This window comes from Acomys russatus, chromosome 10, assembly GCF_903995435.1.
Source record: "Acomys russatus chromosome 10, mAcoRus1.1, whole genome shotgun sequence".
NCBI lineage: Eukaryota > Metazoa > Chordata > Mammalia > Rodentia > Muridae > Acomys > Acomys russatus.
This window is the reverse complement of record NC_067146.1, coordinates 13,054,348-13,073,642: the sequence shown is the minus strand read 5'-3', so window position 1 is coordinate 13,073,642 and position 19,295 is coordinate 13,054,348. Positions and strand designations below refer to the sequence as shown.

Genomic DNA, 19,295 nt, shown 5'->3' with positions numbered 1-19,295 from the left:
TAGGAGTGATGATCACTTTAGACAGTCTTGTACAGCCTACAGCAGCTAACACAGAAGCCTGAGATCTAGAAGTCAGTAATCTGATCCCAGTGACTGAGCCCGTATGGTATAGGTTATCTACAACATCAAGAACACTAAAAAGAAAGAGAAAAAGCCATAAAGTAGGAAAAGTATGTTTATACTCACATCATTTGCTACTCCTGTGCGGATGAGGTCTCGCAGGAACCTCATGACACTACAGTTGGCGTCTCGGTGGTCCAAGGTGGTGGATGCAATGGCCCACTGTAAGATTGGGATGACTACTTGGCTCCTCAGCAGGGTGACAGGGCTACGCTGAATATATCTAGTATGTGAGGAAAAGTTAGGTATTAACAAGATTAGACTACAGAAGTAGCCTAAATAAAGGACAAAAACCTACTGGCTGCCAGGGATTATAGGGATGGAGGGCTAAAACAGAGCATGGAAGACTTAATATTATAATGGTAACTAGTCATTGGACCCTTCTCAAAACAAACATGAATGCACAAGGGGATTTAGCTCAGTGGTAGAGCGCTCGTCTAGCAAGCACAAGGCCCTGGGTTCGGTCTTCAGCTCTGGGGGGGTGGGGGGGTGGGTAGTAAATCCTAATGTCCTCTCTAGACTTTGGTTTCAATACATAAATGTGCGAGAATTAATTTTAGTAAATGTACCACTCTGGAGGAGAATCTTGATAAAAGAGGAAGTCTGTGCACACACCCATGTGTGTAGAGACAACAAAAGTAACAAGGAATGCATACTTTTCACTCACCCCCCCCCCCACCAAGACAGGGTTTCTCTGTGCAGCTCTGGCTGTCCTGGACTCACTCTGTAGACTAGGCTAGCCTCAAATAGAGAACTGCCTGCTTCTGCCTCCCGAGTGCTGGGATTAGGGATTAAAGGTTTGCGCCACCACCACAGCCCGGTCTTTTCACTGAATTTTGCTGTGAATATAGAGTTATTCTTTTAAAACTTTTATTTATATAAAAAAGGGGAGGGGCAGTAAAATGGTTAATCTCAATTTTAACTCAGTGAGATCTATAATCACCTGGGAGACAGGATTCTGGGCATTCTTGGGGGATATTAGCTTGATTAGGTTAAGTGAGGTGGGGAGACCCACTCACAGTGGGTGGCACCATTCTTTGGGTTGGGATCTTGGGCTGCATAAAAAGGAGAAAAAGTCAGCTGAGCACAAGCATTCATTGCTTTCTGCTATTTGATGAGGATGCAATGAGACCAGCTGCTTCCAGTTCCTACTGCTATAATTTCCCCATGACAAACTATAACATCAAACTGTAAGCAAAAATAAACCCTTTCTTCCTTAAGCTGTTTGTCAGGGGAGAAGTAACTGAGGCAGTGAGAGCAAACTGGGCATGTGTAAATATTTAATTCCAGCAGGCAAATCCTGGCCAGCCTGGTCTACAGAGTGAGCTTTCAGGCCAGTCAGGGACACACAGGGAGATCTTGTCTTTAAACAAGCAAAACAACAAGCTCAGGAATCACTGGTTCTAAGATATGATTATATATGAAGGATGCTCAGCTTTTCCAAGTAGTTAGAGTAAAGTGAAATAATGAGAGCATCTTGGGACAGTAACACTACTGGGAATTATCTGGGCGTGTTGGCTAGTTTTATGTCATCAGAGCTACAGTCATCAGAGGAGGGAGTCTCAACTGAGAAAATAACTCCGTAAGATCAGGCTGAAGGCAAGCCTATGAAGCATTTTCTTAATTAGTGATTGATGTGGGAGGGCCCAGCCTATTGAGGGTGGGGCCACCCCTTGCCCAATAGTTCTGGGTTCTATAAGAAAGCAGGCTGAGCAAGCCAGTAAGCATTTCTCTTCATCAGTTCCTGCCACCAAGTTCCTGCCCTCACTGCCTTTGATGATGAACTGTTATATGGAACTGTGAGCAAAATAAACTTCTTCCACCCCAGGTTGCTTTTGGTTATAGTGTTTCCATCACAGCAATAGTAAGTCTAAGACAATGGATAAGCATTGCCCCCACCCCGCCCACTTGATGGAAGTATTGAGCCCAGGGTCTCCAATGAGACACACTTCTAACCTACCTAAGTACATTTTTGTCTTGTGCATACTCCCTGTCCTCCACCTCCATACTCTCAAGTCAGACCAGCTCACAAAGAGGTCACGAATCAGTAAGCTACGTTTCCCAATGACCTCAACTTTATAGGGAAAAAATAATAAAATGCAGGATGGCAACATGAAGTAGTGACAAGGGATGAGCAATTAACATTAAAAAGTCTTGTTTTTCAGAAGGACTTACCGGGTTGCTAACCTGAATAGGTCATCTACAGTGTCAGGGTGATTTTGGAGACCATTCTGCTGCTCTAGGAGCTGAAATGTGGGAATGCATAGCGCCTAGAACGAAACAGCAAATTAAAAACAAATGCTTATACATAAATGCCACAATACTCAGACTTGCCAACCGCCATAGCAAATACAAAGCGTGGGAAAAGCACACAGGAAATGGCAAGATTGTGATGAGTACATTAGGAAAAGAAAACTCTTGCCCAGTTCAAAAACCAAGTTTATAAGTTAAAAAAAAAAAAAAAAAAAAAAAAAAAAAAAAAAAAAAAAAAGAAAAAAGAAAGAAAGAAAGAAAAGAAAAAGAAAAAGAAAAGGACCAAAAAAGGTTCACATATCAGGAACAGAGGAAGAACACTTGCTATGCAAGCACAAGGAACTGAGCTTGGGTCTCCATTACCTGCATAAAAGACCAAGTATGGCTGTACATGCCCGTAACCTCAGCACTGGGGGACAGAGACAGGTAGACCCTAAGAGCTTACTAGCCAGCCAGCCTTGTAAAAAAGTGAGCTTCTGGTCAGCAAGACCCTGTCTCAAGGCTATTGGGAGAAAGCAGGAGAAGCACACAACTGATGTTCTACTCTGTTCTCCAAATGCATACACACACCCCCTACACCTTGATGTGCATACCACACACATAACACACACAGAACACACTTCAGAAAGAGATGAAAGTCCAGATTTCAGTTGATGATAGTGAACAGACCAACTCACTGATTGAAAATTGTGCCTTGTCTTCCCTTTAAAAAAAAATCTGTTTATTTTAGAAGATGATGTCACAGAGCTCCTGACAGTGTATCTAGGTTGGTCTCAAAAATCATAGTAATCCTCTCAATTCGGCTTCCTGAATAATGAGATTATAGTCAGGAGCCATTTGAATATTTCGTGGAATTTTAAAAACCTGTTTGTATGTATACAAATGTGCAGGTCAGATGACAACCCTAGGTGTGAATCCTCAACTTTCACCTTGTTTGAGATGAGGTCTCTTTCTTTCTTTCTTTCTTTTTAATTAACTAATTTATTCAGATTACAACTCAATTTTCTCCTATCACTTGTATCTTCCCTTTCTTCCCTCCCTCCCACTCCCACCCTATTTCCCTCCCCTAGGTCCATGATCGAGGGGGATCTCCTCCCCCACTTTATGGTCACAGGCTATCAAGTCTCATCTTGGTAGCCTGCCTATTCTTTCTTTGAGTGCCACCAGGGCTCCCCACCAAGGGGAGGCCATCAAATATGGGGCACCAGAGTTCATGTCAGAGTCAGTCCCTTCTCTTCCCATAACTGCGGAGAATGTCCTGTCCGTTGGCTAGATCAGAGTAGGTGTTTAGTACTAATATTGTCCTTGGTTAGTGCAATAGTTTGAGCAGACACCCTTGGGGAAATGGGGTCTCTTTTTAATGCTGCATGGGCCATCCTGGTCAGAGCTTCAATTCCCATGAGACCAATGAGATCATAGATGCTTGCACTACTGCATCTGGTAGGAAATACAGATGTACGCTACTGCTTTTCTTACTAGGGCTCTTGAGAATTTGAATTCAAGTCCCTATGTTTTTGAGAAAGGAACTTTTACCCAGTGAGCCATCTCTTTAGCTCTTTATTTTTTAAGAAAATATTTTGTTATATAGCTTAGACTGGCTTTCAACTCATAAACTGTCTGCAGTCATGAGGCCCCATAATTGGCATTGAATTAGAAATTGAAAAAAAAAATTTAAGGATTTGTGTGTATGAGTGTTCTGTCTACATGTTGTGTATGTACACCATCTGAATTCCTGGTGTCTTTGGAGGTCAGATCAATGGAAGGCTTTAAGCCACCATGTGGATGCTGGCATTGGAACTCCTGTCCTCTGCCACAATAGCAAGTGCTCTCACCCACTGAGCCATCTCTTCAGCCCCAGCATTAGTAATGACATTTTATATATGTACTAGATGTGATCTAGTCATCAAACCTGATATCTGAGTTTAATCTTCTGGACTACTCACATGCTGGAAGGAAAGAAACACCTCCCATAAGTTGTCCTCTGACCTCCACACTTTGTAGTGGTATGTGTACCCCACACCCCAACAAATGTAGTAAGAAGTTAAAAAGCCAGGCATATCTCTGTGAATTTGAGACCAACCTAGTCTACATAGTGAGTTCTAGGGCACATAGTGAGACCCTGTCTAAAACTAATAGATAAAAAAAGAAAAACAATTACCAAGTGTCTATCTCCCCGGTATTAGAAGATCAACATGCTGTGGCTGTGACAGAGATAAAGAAGACACAGCAAAGGTTTTCTGGCCCTTAAGGCCTGGCATAGTCTCTCCAAGAAACACATACCTGGAGCATGTCTAATAACCCCTGCCGACAGCCTTCTTCCATGCCATACTCATCCACAAGGATACTGCCAAGGTACAGGAAACAGGAATGCTGATGCACATGGTACACATTTACCATCTGCAAGAAGAAATTACCCAGTCAACTCTACTCCTCAGCCTTCAGAAAGTATCTGAAGTATCAAGAATCTATTTCCAAAAAGAAATGCAAATGAGGCTTTTTCTTAAAGACAGAGGAGTACATTTTGTTGGCAATACACTGTGAAGCATAAGGATCTATTACTTAATTTCCAAGTTTTCTTTTTAAAGACCTCCTTTTTTCATGCCTTTGATTGACTTTCTTCCTAAGCCAATGCTGAAAGAATTGTCAAATACTTCAAACTACAAGCAATTTAGGACATTGGGTAGGATTCCCAAAATAGTCTTACTGTCTGAGATTAAGGGACTGTGAAACTATACCCAGCCCTCTTTTCTTTTTTTCTCCCCTGTTAAGGGACACACAGTAGAAGTGTAGGTCTCACTGGTTTAATCAATTTTCTCATTCTAATTTGACAGTGTACCACAAAAATGCCCATCCACTCCCCCAGAGTTTAAACGTGCTATACTTAAACTGGCAGGTTAACAACACAGACCTTGTAATGATCTAAGGTCTAAATTTTACTTCAGCAAATCATACCATCACAATTACTTGCCAATCCTCATGATTAAAAAATCAAGTGGGACTGGGAGATGACTTATGGATAAAGCATAAGTGTTAGGACCAGAGTTTAGATCCCCAAAACTCATGGCCATGTTGGGCAGGTGAGGTGGCCACCTGCAATTCCAACACTGGGGAGGAAGAGCAGGGCACCCTTGGAGCAAGCTACTAGCTACAATCATGACAATCTCCAGGCTTGGGGAGAGACCCTATTTCAACAATAAAAGTAGAGATCAATTGAAGAAGACACTCACTGTTAACTTTGGACAACATTCCTCCTACATACAAGCATGTATAACACACACTTAGAGGAAGAGAAAACACATTTATTTTTGACAAATAAAAGAGACTTGTGTGAACAGCAAAATATGGCCAATATAGAATAAAATCTCTCTGGGACAGGAAACAGCAAAGTCTGAGTTATTTCATTTCCCCCAAAGAGATTAATATAAAAAGGTTTATCACTGTCACATAAAGGCTGAGCATTAGTTGGTCTCTCTACATGATTTTAGCTAGTGTATTCAGACTACGGCGATTTAAGCTGTTTCTCTATAGAGAACTTATCTACTTCATATACTCGTTTACTTAAAATGTATTTTCCTTTCTAGTCAATCAAAAGTCCTTTCATCAGCAAAGTTTTTGGTCTGAGTATAGTTCTAATCACATGGTTTCCTCTCATGGAAACCTTACCTGTGTGACTAGTGGCTGCAGCAAGGCTGCAGATCCTTTGCCTACACAACGAACAGCAAAACGCAGGCATCTGCAACAACGCTCTACAATCCGATTGTCAGCTCGGTGCTTATTTAGAGTCTCAGACAAAACTGGCCATATCTAAGTCAAAAGTATGAGAAAGAAAGCATATCAACTAATAGCCGAGAAAATAATCCTAAATTGGTAATAATCTGACTTGGTTTAAATTAAATAAATATTATTATTAGACATAATCTATATCATAGTGCAGACTGGCCTTCAGCTCTATGTGGCCCAGGCTGGCCTCAAACCTGTGATCTTCCTGCATCAGCCTTCCGAGTTACTGGGATTACAGCACACATTCTGACACCTGTCTGATTTGGATTAAATTTTCCTTAAATTAAGGAACTGGCCTGATATAGCCAGTGTGTGTACACACACACACACACACACACACACACACACACACACACACTCTCTCTCTCTCTCTCACACAGGTTCATGTATTACACATAACTAAAACCCAATTGCTTCTTGAAAGAAACAGTGACTATTTAGGACAAGGCACCAACTCTAACTTTATAAAAACCAGATACACATTTTCCTAAATTTCAGGTTTCCTGAGTGAGGATAAAAATGAATTACAGAGGAAATGTATTTAAAGGTAGTTCCAGGAAAGTGGAAGACAAACAAAAGGACTGGGGTAATAAACAACATTATCTGCTACACTGAACAATTAAGGTATCTAGTATTTGTGTAACTTCTAGAGTATGCAATGCACTTCTAAAAACCGTGACTCTGGCTGTAGAGATGGTACAGTAGTAAAGGCACTTGCCTCCAAAACCTATGACACATAGCACAAGGGGAGAATCAACTCCTACAGGTTACACACAGTTTATAAAGCAAGCAAAAAAGCAATCTAACAAGCAAAATCCATGCCTCTTGGGCTGGAGAGGTGGCTCAGTGGTTAAAAGCACTGTCTGCTCTTCCAGCGGTCCTGAGTTCAATTCCCAGCAGCCATATGGTGGCTCACTATCATTTATAATGAACTTTGGTGCCCTCTTCTGGCCTGCAGATATACATGCAGGCAGAGCCTGTCTATATAATAAACAAACAAATCTTTGAAAGACAAACAAAAACCATGCCTCTTGATCTTCATATTATCTTGAGTAAATAAAGTGGAAGGGAAAACTTACATAGAAGAGAAATTAATGTCATCAGCTTTGACAAAATGATTGTGCTAGGACTGATTAAGCCTCCTAGTAATTAGTTAATCTTTAGCCTTTCAGCACATTTCCCAATCATTTTATTATCAGGTCTAAACCTAACAATCAAGCCACACCAACAACTTAAATCTTCCTATGAACAAAGAAGATAGTGTCTCTTCATCTGAGTTCCTCAAAACCTTAAAGGTGAAAGAAAAGAGGACCCACTAGTACTTACTTCCTGGATGACTTTTTGGCACGGATGAGTCTGTCCATTTTCTACAATAGGATTGGTGTGTCTGGGAAAAGACAAAAGCCCCAAACAGTGGGGGGGGGGGGGGGGGAATTTAATTGAGAACCCTGACCACGTTCTCTGGTCATAAATCAGGTGGTAGACTCAATTACTTATATCAACACAGTTTTCTTCTAGTCCATTCAAGCAAAAACAAACATAATTTAAGCCATCTCCTACCCCCCAGATACAAACAATAAACTGCCATTAATTCACTTCCACTAGGACAAACAAATTTCATGCAACTCTGGCTGTATGGGCAGCAGGAATGGCACTATTATTTTTTCTATTATCCCTCTTTATAAATCTAAATGTATTTTTCCACATTAATAAAAATGCAAGCTGTTTGAACCTACGCTGTGCATTAAAACAGAAAGCTTAGCTGAGTGTGACTGTGCACACCTTTGATCACAGCACTTGGGAGACAGACACAGGCAGATCTCTAAAACTTTGAGGTCAGCCTGGTCTGCACACCAAGTTCCAGGCTAGCCAAGGCTACATCCTGGATGGTGTCAAAAGAAAAAGAAAAAAGAAAAGAGTGAGCCAAAAGGCTCTAAGAACTATAGCTTACCAAGAGGTTTGCCATTGTTCTAGTCTGAACCTAGGTTACATACTATGGATCTACAGAAAAAAACGTGAAATCCAACTTCTCTGTTTAGTGCTAAAGCCCACTAATTTGAAGAAAGCCAGGGGGAAGCTGCATAATTAACTACCAACTTCAAGCTACTCTCTAATTTTTAAGAAGTGTAACAGGAACATCATAGTGTCTTTGTTTATATCACTGTAGATGTTCTTTCATTTACCACAAAATAAAAGCTACTGTTATGCTGGGCAATTGTGGTGCACATCTTTAATCCAAGCCAGAGGCAGAGGAGCCAGAGGCAGGTAGATTTCTTGTGAGCTTGAGCCAGCCTGGTCTACAGAATTAGTTCCAGGACAGCCAAGGCTACACAAAGAAATCCTGTCTTAAAAAAATACAAACAAGAGTCTCCTAGCTATGGAAAGAAAAGTGTTGTATCAAGTCCCAGAAAGATACTTGCTGGCAATAGCTAATAAGTAAAAACAATGCCCAACACAGGCTTCTATGCAACTACTACTCTGATATTCCAATTGCCTATGAGTCTGACAAATTTATAAAGCAAAGTTTTGGTCACCATTAGTCAAATGTCTTTTTAATCACAGTTCCTCTTCAATGCAAATGATTTACTTCACTCAGCACTAAAGAGGTTTCATTAATTTTTGGACCCTTATAATCAACAATTCCAAGAGTATTGTCTCTGCAACATCATGGAGAAACAGCAATATCACCTTAAAACTTACTAGAAATGCAATATCTTATCAAAGATCCAGTGAATCAATATAGAAGGGAAATGGAACCTAACAATCTGTTTTGAAAAAGCTTCCAGAGGATTCTGGGACACACTGAAGTTTGAGAATCACTGAACTAATAACCAAAGTGATGACGACGGTGTGGTGTGGTGGTGGTGGTGGTGGTGGTGGTGGTGTGTGTGCGTGCATGCGTGTGAGCCTGGTGTGTATAGCAGGGTGAGGTCAGAAGCATAATTTTACTAGGTAGTCTACTATGTGGCCCTCCTAACCCTAACCTTCAACTTCTTCCCACCTCCATCTCCCAAGAACTGGGATTACAGGCCTGTACCAACACTGCTGGTCTATTTTGGTGTTTCATTTGTGCTTTTGTATTAACTCTAAAAAAGAATCCAGATATTCCCTTCTTACCTAAATATTACTGCCAGGCGATCTAAGAATACAGTGGGATCTGAAGATATGCCATTGCTGGGCTCCTGAGACAACAGCTGAAGAGACAGACATTAACACACACAGACCATTAGCAAATACTGCAACAGACATCCTTAAATATCACCTTGCCTCAACTGCTCATTTCTTTTAGATAAGGTCTTCCTATGTAGCCCAGGATAGCTAGGCATGTGTCATCATATCCTACTTATATTTAGCTTTGTATAATACATAAATTGTTATGATTATTAGCACTTTAAAACATGTTTTAAGCGAACTGTCTCTCATTCTCTTTCCTAAAATTCCTTAAATACTGCTAGCAGCATAGATCATTACAGATGAACTTCAGGATCATTATGGCAAGTTCTAAAACTTCTACTAGTATGTCTATTGTCACTGAACTAGAAGTGCAATTGGAGAAGAGCTGACAGCTTTAAAGTGTTCTTCAACAAAATATGGTAGACTACATTTTTTTTTTGGAGACAGAGTCTCACTGTATAGCTGAGGCTAGCCCTGAAATCATGATCCTGTTGTCTCACCTTTCCAACACTCTAGGTTTCTAGGAATGGTTTTACTTACTAATGTGCATGGTCTTTTCACACTGGACCTTCTAAATGGTTATCACTAATATAGAGAATCAACTGATTTTCAAATAATCATGTGCCACATAAGCAATGCTTTGGTCAATGAGAGAGTACATGCAAAAAGTGATTTTATAGGATTGTAATGAATTTGAAAAACAACACTTAAGAGATGTCACAGCTACTCAAATAGCAGCATGCAATGCTTATTTCTCTATTTGTGTAACATCTGATATGACTGTTACTAATGTGCTTACTATACTAGTATACTGCTACTTTGGGTTCGTTTGTTTGTTTTAAGAGCATGGCACGATTTAGTCCAGGCTGCCTAGAATTCAGTATACGGCCCAGCTGGTCTCAAACTCTTGATCCTACTGAATCAGCCTCTCAAGTGCAGGGGGTATTTTAAAGCGTACACAGGAAAAAGAAATTGCTATGGTAACAGCAACCTTATTATATACCAGTGCTTGTTATGTCTCTTGATTTTCATCAAGAGGTCATGTCAAGTGACTGACATACAGCTTCTGGGCTTGTATAACACAGTTTAATGTTTGAATTCCTATAAAATTGCCTAACTGTTTTTTTCAGACTTCTCTTGCTGAAAATGAACATTCAACTGTCCATTTTTTAGTAAATGGATACTCTGAATTACTAATTTTAATACATTTCAGTTCATTCTCTTGCCTTTTAAACATATATCACTGACTTGTAAACCAGAATTGCACCTTTTCTTTCTGAACATCTATATATCTATTTCTATATAATATATGTTTCATGTCTTACTTATTTGGTCTCACCTTTTTCAATGCCATAACCTGAACAGAACACAACTCACTAAGACATTCAGTAATCTTATCCAAAGGTAGTCTTGCTAGGACAAGAGCCGTTCCTGAAAAACAATATGACTTAAATGAAGAACATAATGGCCGAATTGAGGTAATTAAGTTAGTTGATCTATATTACACACATTAACAGAATTCTTTTTAAAAGATTAGCAGTTTTAAGAACTATAACATTTCTTGTACGTACTTAGAATTCAGACTGGTTTTCACCTTGATATAATTAAAAGTTTATTCATTTCAAACATGAGCATGTTAAATCTGAATGTGTTGTCTCTGCACCAAATCTATAACCAGGCGATATAAGCACATCATATGCATGCAGTATAAAATAGTTTGATAGGCTTAAGTTTTGCTAAGAAAACAATGTATGAACACATAGTAAACACTGACCCCTGAACAGAAAAGCCACCTTAGCCATTACTAAGTACATTATAATTGTTAACTCCAAGTAGTGGTACAGAGGAGACTGTTACTCACCTTTTAGCAAACCCACTGCAGCTTCAGGAGACAACATGAAAGAATCAAGGGAGTGTGCAATTTCTAGGAGTCCATTAAAGTGCTGAGCCATATGATCCCGACAAACTGAACAAATGTTATAAATGGCTTTGGCTGCAGCAGAAGCCAGAGGCTTTTCACAGAGGCCTTTCATCAAGTAGCCCAATACAGGGTCTAAAAAATAAAGCCAATATACATTATATATCTGAAATGCAAGAAAAATATATGCTTCGTTGCAACAAAGATTTAACACATATTTCAAAAGAACCTCATAAAATGAAATATATTAAAGCACCCTAAGCATTAGTATAAAACCACAAAATTTATCAGGTGTGGTGACACATGCCTTTAACCCTAGTACTTGGGAGGCAGAGAAGGCTGATCTCTAAGTGTGAAGCCAGCCTGGTCTATTTAATGAATTCTAGACCAGCCAGGGCTACATTAGTGAGACCTTGTCTCAAAAGAACCAACAACAGGCTGGAGATGGCTCAGTGGTTAAGAGCACTGGCTGCTCTTCCAGAGGATCCCATTTCAATTCCCAGCACCTACAGGGCAGTTCACTGCTGTCTGTAGGTCCAGTACCAGGAGATCGGACACCCTTGTAGGCAAAATACCAATGTACATGAAATGAAAACCACTGACTATGAGCCCAAAGGATGGCTCAGACGTTAGCAGCATGCACTGCTCTTCTGGAAGACCTGAATTCAGTTTCCAGCACCTACACTGAGTGGCTTACAATTGCCTGTAACCCCAGCTCTAGAGGGATCTGATGTTTCTGGCCTCTGAAGACATCTGCACTCCTATACACTCTATCTACACTGCTACACATAATTTAAAACTACATGCAAATATTTTTTTTAAAAAAGATTTCTTTATTTTATGTATGAGTGCTCTATCTGCATTTACACCTGCATGTCAGAAGAGGGCATCAGATACCTGTATTGATGGTTGTGAGCCACCATGTGGGTGCTGGGATTGAACTCAGGACCTCTGGAAGAGCAGACAGTGCTCTTAACCTCTGAGCCATCTGTCCAGTCTGCAAAATGCATCTTTTAACACTTAAAAGTATTTTTTATTTATGTGTGCACACGTACGTATGTATATGCGTGTTCACATGTATGTGCAGCCCTGCAGTTGAGATTGGGTGTCTTGTAACATTCTGCACTTTATTTATTGAGGTAGACACTCTGAACTGAACACAGAGCTTGCTGATTGGTTTACTAGCCAGCCTGCCCTAGAGACACGGTTTCTGCCTCTCTAATACTGGGACTTCTCTTGGTCACTTCATCTGTCCAGCCCTCAAGTTTGCAGGGCAAGTAAGTGCTTTATCCATAAATCATTTCCCACACCTATCTGTATCACTTCTAAATGAAAAAAATTTAATCCTATCTCTCTATTTTACCAAAGGCAACTGCAAAGGTTTACTTCTAGAGTTAATCCTATTCTTTTTACCTTTCTTTATAAGATCATATTTTTTTTTAAGACAAGAAATATTAAACCGAACCAAACCAACCAACCAAATAAACAAACAAACAAGCCAGGTAGTGGTGGCACATACCTTTAATCCCAGTACTTGGGAGGCAGAGACAGGTGGATCTCTGAGTTTGAGGTCAGCCTGGTCTATAGTGAGAACAGCCAGGGCTACTTAGAGAAATCCTGTGTCCAAACAAATGAACAAACAAACCAAAAAAAAAACATCTATAATGAGATCTGGTGCCCACTTCTAGCGTGTACATTGTATACGTCATAAATAAAAATATTAAAAATAAAAAAAGGTTGAGAGTGATAGAAGTGGGCATACAAAATTCTGAACTCTGGCTCCTAGATGTCACACACACAGAGTGGAATTTTGTAAACATTATGAATGACATGCTCTACTTGCAAAGTGACTTGGTTATACACTAAGTAAACCTATCATACATAGATTGGCTTTGTGCACAAATTGAGAAAAGAAACACGTTTACTTTCTGTGGTGTATTATTTGTAAACATTCACAAATTTAGGAACACAAAATTCTTAGAATAGATCTCTTTTAAATATCAGGAATTTAATTACATATTTTTCTGGACAGAATTTTTTTTTTTTTTTTGGATCTCAGTGTCTTTATCTACAAAATGGGGGTGTTGGGATATATAATTCATTCCAACTTCAAATCTTGTTTAATTTTAATTTATATTTATTTTGAATAATTCTTATCTTTTATATAAAACATTTACTTAACAGAAAAAGACCTTCTTTTTCCCTTTAGTGTATTGGTTTTTAGGATAGTCTGATTAGCTCATACATATATTTGTGCGTTAAGAAAAGTATTAAGTAATACAGCCCTACAACTGTTACCAACTAATAAGCAACTTATGATATGTTTATTCTAAGAGAAGAAAACAGGAAAACAAGAAAACAAAAAACAAACAAACAAACAAACAAAAAAACCCAAGACACCAGAACCAGCTCAAGTGGCGGCAGCAGAGGCAGAATCCACACTTACCCAGGAACTGAGGATTTCGGTCAACCACTTCACTCATTTCACCAACCAACTCAATGCTGGTGTACCTCACAGCTGTATGTACAGTCTCTGGGAGACGGACAACTCCCTCTAGTACCTCTACAAGTGTAGGATTGTTTTCTCTGAGGAGAGAAGGTAAGTACTTACAGTTACTGTCTATAGGGGTAATATTCTGGACAAGAAATAGGCTGCAGTGAACTTCATGTTGCCTAAAAGGTTTCTAGGTAAATAAGTAAGTATTCAAATAAAAGTGCTGAATGTTTTTCAGACAAGGATTTTGGTTTCTTGTTTTCTTAAGGTGCTAACTGAGGCACATTCCCCACCCCTGAATATTTTCCAAATCTTCAAAAAGGGACAAAAAGATAGAAAATAAAAATATCAATATTGCAGAAGAAGTACACTGCTTCTTCTGAATGACGTGACAGTATCTACAGACATGCTATCAAAAAGCGGCATCTGCAATTGAAGAGTCAGATATTAGCTGAAGGTGAATCATTTCACTTACTCCCCTCTCTGCAGCACCTAGAACAGTACCTGGCACATAGTGGGCAGTTGAGAAATACTGCTTAATGCTTTAATGAAGGAATGAATGAACAAACAACTCTCATAAACCACTTCTACTGGATGCTACTGATGATCTCCTAAGCTAGATAGTGGAAACTTTAAAAAGGAAAGTAGAGGGGGACCAGCTCACTAACTGAAGAACCCAAGGAAACAAGCTGGAGGAGCCATTAGGGTGCCACTTCCCTGAAGTGGAATAAGACGAATAATTAAAGTTAACCGAACACTTTCCACAGTTCTCTGACTTTATCACCCCTCATCTTCCTATTAAACTGGGTTAAAAACATAGCATGGAAGATGTTCCCAATTAGAATTTAATTCAGAAACGAAGATACCCAGCACTACGGGATGAGTGCACCTACCAATCACTAGGCTTACTATATCCTTTATACCCTGTTGGCTTGAAGTCAGGACAAACAAGAACTTATTCTCTCACTAACGCCTTAAACTTCCTATGGACATTCATCCAGTTATGGGAGAGCATCTACCTTTCCTTTTTTAAATCAGCATCTACTGGGTATGATAATAATGACTTTGGTAACCCTCAGACCGTCAGAGAAGGCTCCAAAAGACATCAAATAGTTTAAGAGCAAACACTATAGTGTATTAACCAAGAAGCAGAGCTTCTATTAGGAAAACAAATAAACAAACAAACAAAAACAAGTACAACAAAAAAACCCTAATCGTCTCCTATTCTTAGGTTGGAGACATGTCTAATTGAGAGTTCACAGACTAGGCCATTTCCATCTTTCCAATTAAGGTCCTAAACAGAGCGAGAGTATAAGTAGCTGATCAAAATCCAACACAGCTTGATAAAGTTAATACATCAGTATACAAACTCAGGACACAAGCAAACTGCTTAAAACTCTGTCATAAATATAATTTCCATGCAAAGCAATTACAATTTAAATTTAAATAATTTAAAATTTTTCAGTGGCTACAACAACAGAAATAACTGTCATTCAGATTATCTATTCTTTAAGGTGAAATAGTACCAATGCTCTGAAACCCATAGATTACTTAAAACAGAGAAAGAGAACAATGTAATTAGACATCTAAGGATAACTTACCCAAGGTCACAAAAACAGGAAATCCACATTAGTGCCTAGCCTATTGTTTTTAAGCAAATAACAACAAATTCATTGATCATACCCACTGTCACAAAGGAGTCACTAAAGGAAAAAAAACCAAAACCAAAACCAAAAAAAAACAAAAAAACCCCCTCAGTATCCTATTTCTAGCATCAACAGTTAAAAAAAAAAGTTTAACTCTAAGAAATAATTAAAATACGGCATCAGCAATGCAGGCGATTCTGCACCAGGCTAAAGTTGGAAGGCTAGACAGCAGCATAGAAGTTGTAAGACTTCCCAATAATATACCATAGAGGAACATGGAGTAAATCTCCTTTCTCTTGATATTTAAGATTCCCAACAAAAGACTTATTAGACACTCACGGATCAACACTCTTTGCTATAGCAGCCATGATAAAGAGAACCGCTTCTGTCACCTCCCAGGGTGGGTTGCCTTCTTTCAGGGTAGAGTACAACTAGAGAAGAAGAGGTGGGTTATGGATCCATTAAAGAAAAACAGAATTCCAAACAAAAAACAAAAAAATGTTCGCTCAAAGAAATCTAGATTTTTGTTTCTAAGCCCAGTTATTGCTCAGAGCTGGCCGAGAACAGCACTTTCATGTTTCATATCCTAACTATAAGTAACTGATTTTAGCACCTAAAATAAACATATTTAGAAACCCAAGAGTTTAACAAGATTATCATGTGTCCCCAGACAATGAATACTATGGAAAAGCTGAAACATTAATGAGTGCCTTCTGGTCTTAACAGCAGATCTGCGTGTGCATCTGCTCTATATTTTCATTACTGTCTGCATCAACAGTCAGTCAAATTAAAGGGCTGAAGGCACCTGCTCTATACAACATATGCAATCACAACTCTTTTAAAAGCAAATCTCTACAGTCAAAAAAAGGAGATACACTACAAAGAAAACAAAATAAAAAACCTCTCTTGTATGATACCACAGAACTTTTAATGTAGTATACAGATTTTTATATCATTTCCCAATTTCAAGTAATGATTTAGTTAGCTTGCTTTCTTTCATTTTTGCGAAAGAAATCTGGACCTGGAGCTTTACAGAATACATCTTGGCAACACTGACAGTTTATATAAATTTGAAAACTTAAGTCAAAGACACAAAGTCAGTGGGAAAGGAGTTGAAATCTGAGTATATATCATCTGCCCACTGAACTGCATTCTAAGAATCTCCAATTCTGCATAGTAGATTCAAAAGTTATGCTTTGTAATGAAAAGTTTTATTTCATGAACATTTCCTAGATTATGTCATACACAAGTTTTATATACAGAACTGGTGTCAAACCTTAGTCATCCCAATTTTTTTCCTCACGTTTGTTTGGTGTGGCTACCACACAGCATCCACACTGTCCCATCAGAGCTCACTAAGTGTGACCCAGCAGTACAAGCACCTGAAGCTACTCTAACATTGAGTGATGTGGAATGACAGCGGCTGCAGTCTCACAAGATAAAGCGTCACTTACTGATCACCTGGAGACCACAGGGACTGTAACTCTTTTTCTCTAGTGTATCCTCCTCTGGGATGAAGCTGCACAAGAATCTAACTTAACTGTGGACCAAGGAAATACCATATAACTAAAGAGTTGTCAGGATTAAAGCAGGAAAACCTGACCATTTTTCTCAGTGGGGCCTAAATCCCTGTAAGTTTCCTGGAGACTTCCATATTGGTCAGCTGCACACATGGAACATCTCTCATCAGTGAGAGTAACAAAGTAAACCATAACTGAATTTATCTGTCTACTGCAATTGGCTTATCAGACCCTAACGATTGCTGCTATATGCCAGGCAGTGTGCTAGGCACCTACACATATCCACTATCTCATTTGGCCACCAAGCTTAGGAAAAAAAAAAGATGGAACATTTACAAAAGATATAGAAGAAAGATAAATACAATGAATGTGATCACTAAGACTGGCCCAGGAATGAACTTACCTGAGCAAAACACTCCATAGATCCAATCAAGAAGATCAAGTCCTTCACCAGGTCTGATACTCTCATTCGAAACTCCCCAAAGTCATCAGTCTCTTCAGGAACTCCCTCCTGAAATTCAAAAGCATGTAACACTTGTTTAAAACTCAACGAACCTGTCAATGTCCTTTATAAAATCCACAGAGAAGAAAAAGCCATCCAGTAGCCAAATGCCAACAAGACAAGTACAAAAACCTTAAGGCTAGGTCACCATGATAGAAAGTCTCCCCAAGTATGTTTAGTTGACAGTCTATACTCCACTCTCCCACGAAACATTCTTCAGTTTTTGTGTGTGACTATGTGTGCTTAGTTTGCATTTTCATTTACACGTCTTGTTTGTTTTTAAGAAAATCACCGAGGAGAGCAGTGACTGGAAAGAAGCAGAAAAGGCTACGGCCTGTGTAGAGAAGGCCAGCGCCCTGACCCTGAGCAAGCCTGAGGCTTTCTTCTTCAGAATCTTAAAGCAAAAACCAGTCGTTATCACAACAATGTCACAGAGAAACTTGAGATCCTTCCTAGCCCAGTGCCCAGTTAATGTCGAGATGTTACAGGCACATGTGAAAATTGTGGCTATAAATAACTAGAAACATCTCTTCAGCACCACTGAGGACGGCTCCTCTAGCTCAGCACCACTGAGGACGGCTCCTCTAGCTCAGCACCACTGAGGACGGCTCCTCTAGCTCAGCACCACTGAGGATGGCTCCTCTCGCTCAGCCTCCTTGTTTACGATGAAGAAACTAAGATGGGGAAACACTGAGAAAACGATGGCTTCCAGATAAAATAGTGAATAAAATCCAAGGTTCTACCAACTCAAGGTAAAAAAAATACTGTGAGGGAAATGGTGCCACAGAACTGACAAATAACAGAGGATCCACTTACGTAAGCCCTGAGCTAGAGCAGCTCATGTGGGAGATTCCAAGCAAAACATGGCTACGACTAGGGATCCCCAGTTTAGAAAAATTCACAGACTAGCAACTCAGATTTAATTTTACAAGCAACTAAGTTCACTCTAGGACCTAGACCAAAGCCACCCAGCAATCAAGCAGAAAGGTAAAATAACGGAGGCCGAAGAGTTTTCCAATGAACTCTTTCATGTGTCTAGTATGTTTTCTTCTAAGCAAATGTCTACATATTGTCTTTTAAATTATCAAATGATTATAAGGAATATAAAGAAAATGTATACACATGAAGGAAAATGAAAATTCTCAACATCCTTACACAATTTTCCACCTTTTTCTATTAGTTTTTACCTAACCACACACCCTATGTTATTAAAAGCATTATGAACCAAATGTGGTGCACACCTGTGATCCCAGGGATCAGGAGGCTGAGGTAGAATTGGGAGCTCAAAACTGGTCTTAACTACATATCAAAACACAATCTCAAAACAAAACAAACAACAACAAAAGAAAACCCCAAGGACAAGGCTGGGTGTGGCAGCCCACGTCTTTAATACCAGCACTCGGCAGGCAGATCTCTTGAGCTAGAGGCCAGTCTAACCTAAATAGAAATTCTAGGCCAGCCTGCCCTGCACAGTGGACCCTGTCCCAAAGCACAACAAAACTGAAGACCAAGCAGCCCACCAAGAGTGTGGACTGAAGCTCAGCATGAGCACTGGCTGGGCATGATCAAGGCCCCAACACTACAAGACAACAAAAAGGCTCAAGCAAACAGTACAGAATTCAGCACTCTGATTTGTACTGCTCATCATACCAATTACTACCGCAGAAGTTATCACTTTCAATTGCTGATAGTAATTTGTTCAAGTTGCTGGACATAGTTAATCATTTTCTACACACACACACACACACACACACACACACACACACACACACGCACACACACACTGCTTTGTACAAAACAGTATCTTTTCTTCTCCTTCTTTTTTTTTGGTTTTTCGAGACAGGGTTTCTCTGTGTAGCCTTGGCTGTCCTGGACTCACTTTGTAGAC

At 39.5% G+C, this 19,295-nt stretch overlaps 1 protein-coding gene across 2 annotated transcripts in view; it reads right to left on the bottom strand.

Annotated features, from left to right (window-relative positions):
• Positions 1–19,295, bottom strand: part of Tnpo3 (transportin 3) — a 74,862-nt gene that overhangs the window by 12,875 nt on the left and 42,692 nt on the right. For both annotated transcript variants that reach the window (XM_051151788.1, XM_051151787.1), the window contains 11 exons: positions 17,309–17,416; positions 15,725–15,816; positions 13,692–13,831; positions 11,189–11,380; positions 10,667–10,758; positions 9,271–9,347; positions 7,480–7,540; positions 6,037–6,177; positions 4,654–4,770; positions 2,296–2,390; positions 187–343 (listed from right to left, as the gene is read on the bottom strand). In XM_051151788.1, coding sequence (XP_051007745.1) covers positions 187–343; positions 2,296–2,390; positions 4,654–4,770; positions 6,037–6,177; positions 7,480–7,540; positions 9,271–9,347; positions 10,667–10,758; positions 11,189–11,380; positions 13,692–13,831; positions 15,725–15,816; positions 17,309–17,416 — 1,272 coding nt within the window. The remainder of the gene's footprint in view (positions 1–186; positions 344–2,295; positions 2,391–4,653; positions 4,771–6,036; positions 6,178–7,479; positions 7,541–9,270; positions 9,348–10,666; positions 10,759–11,188; positions 11,381–13,691; positions 13,832–15,724; positions 15,817–17,308; positions 17,417–19,295) is intronic.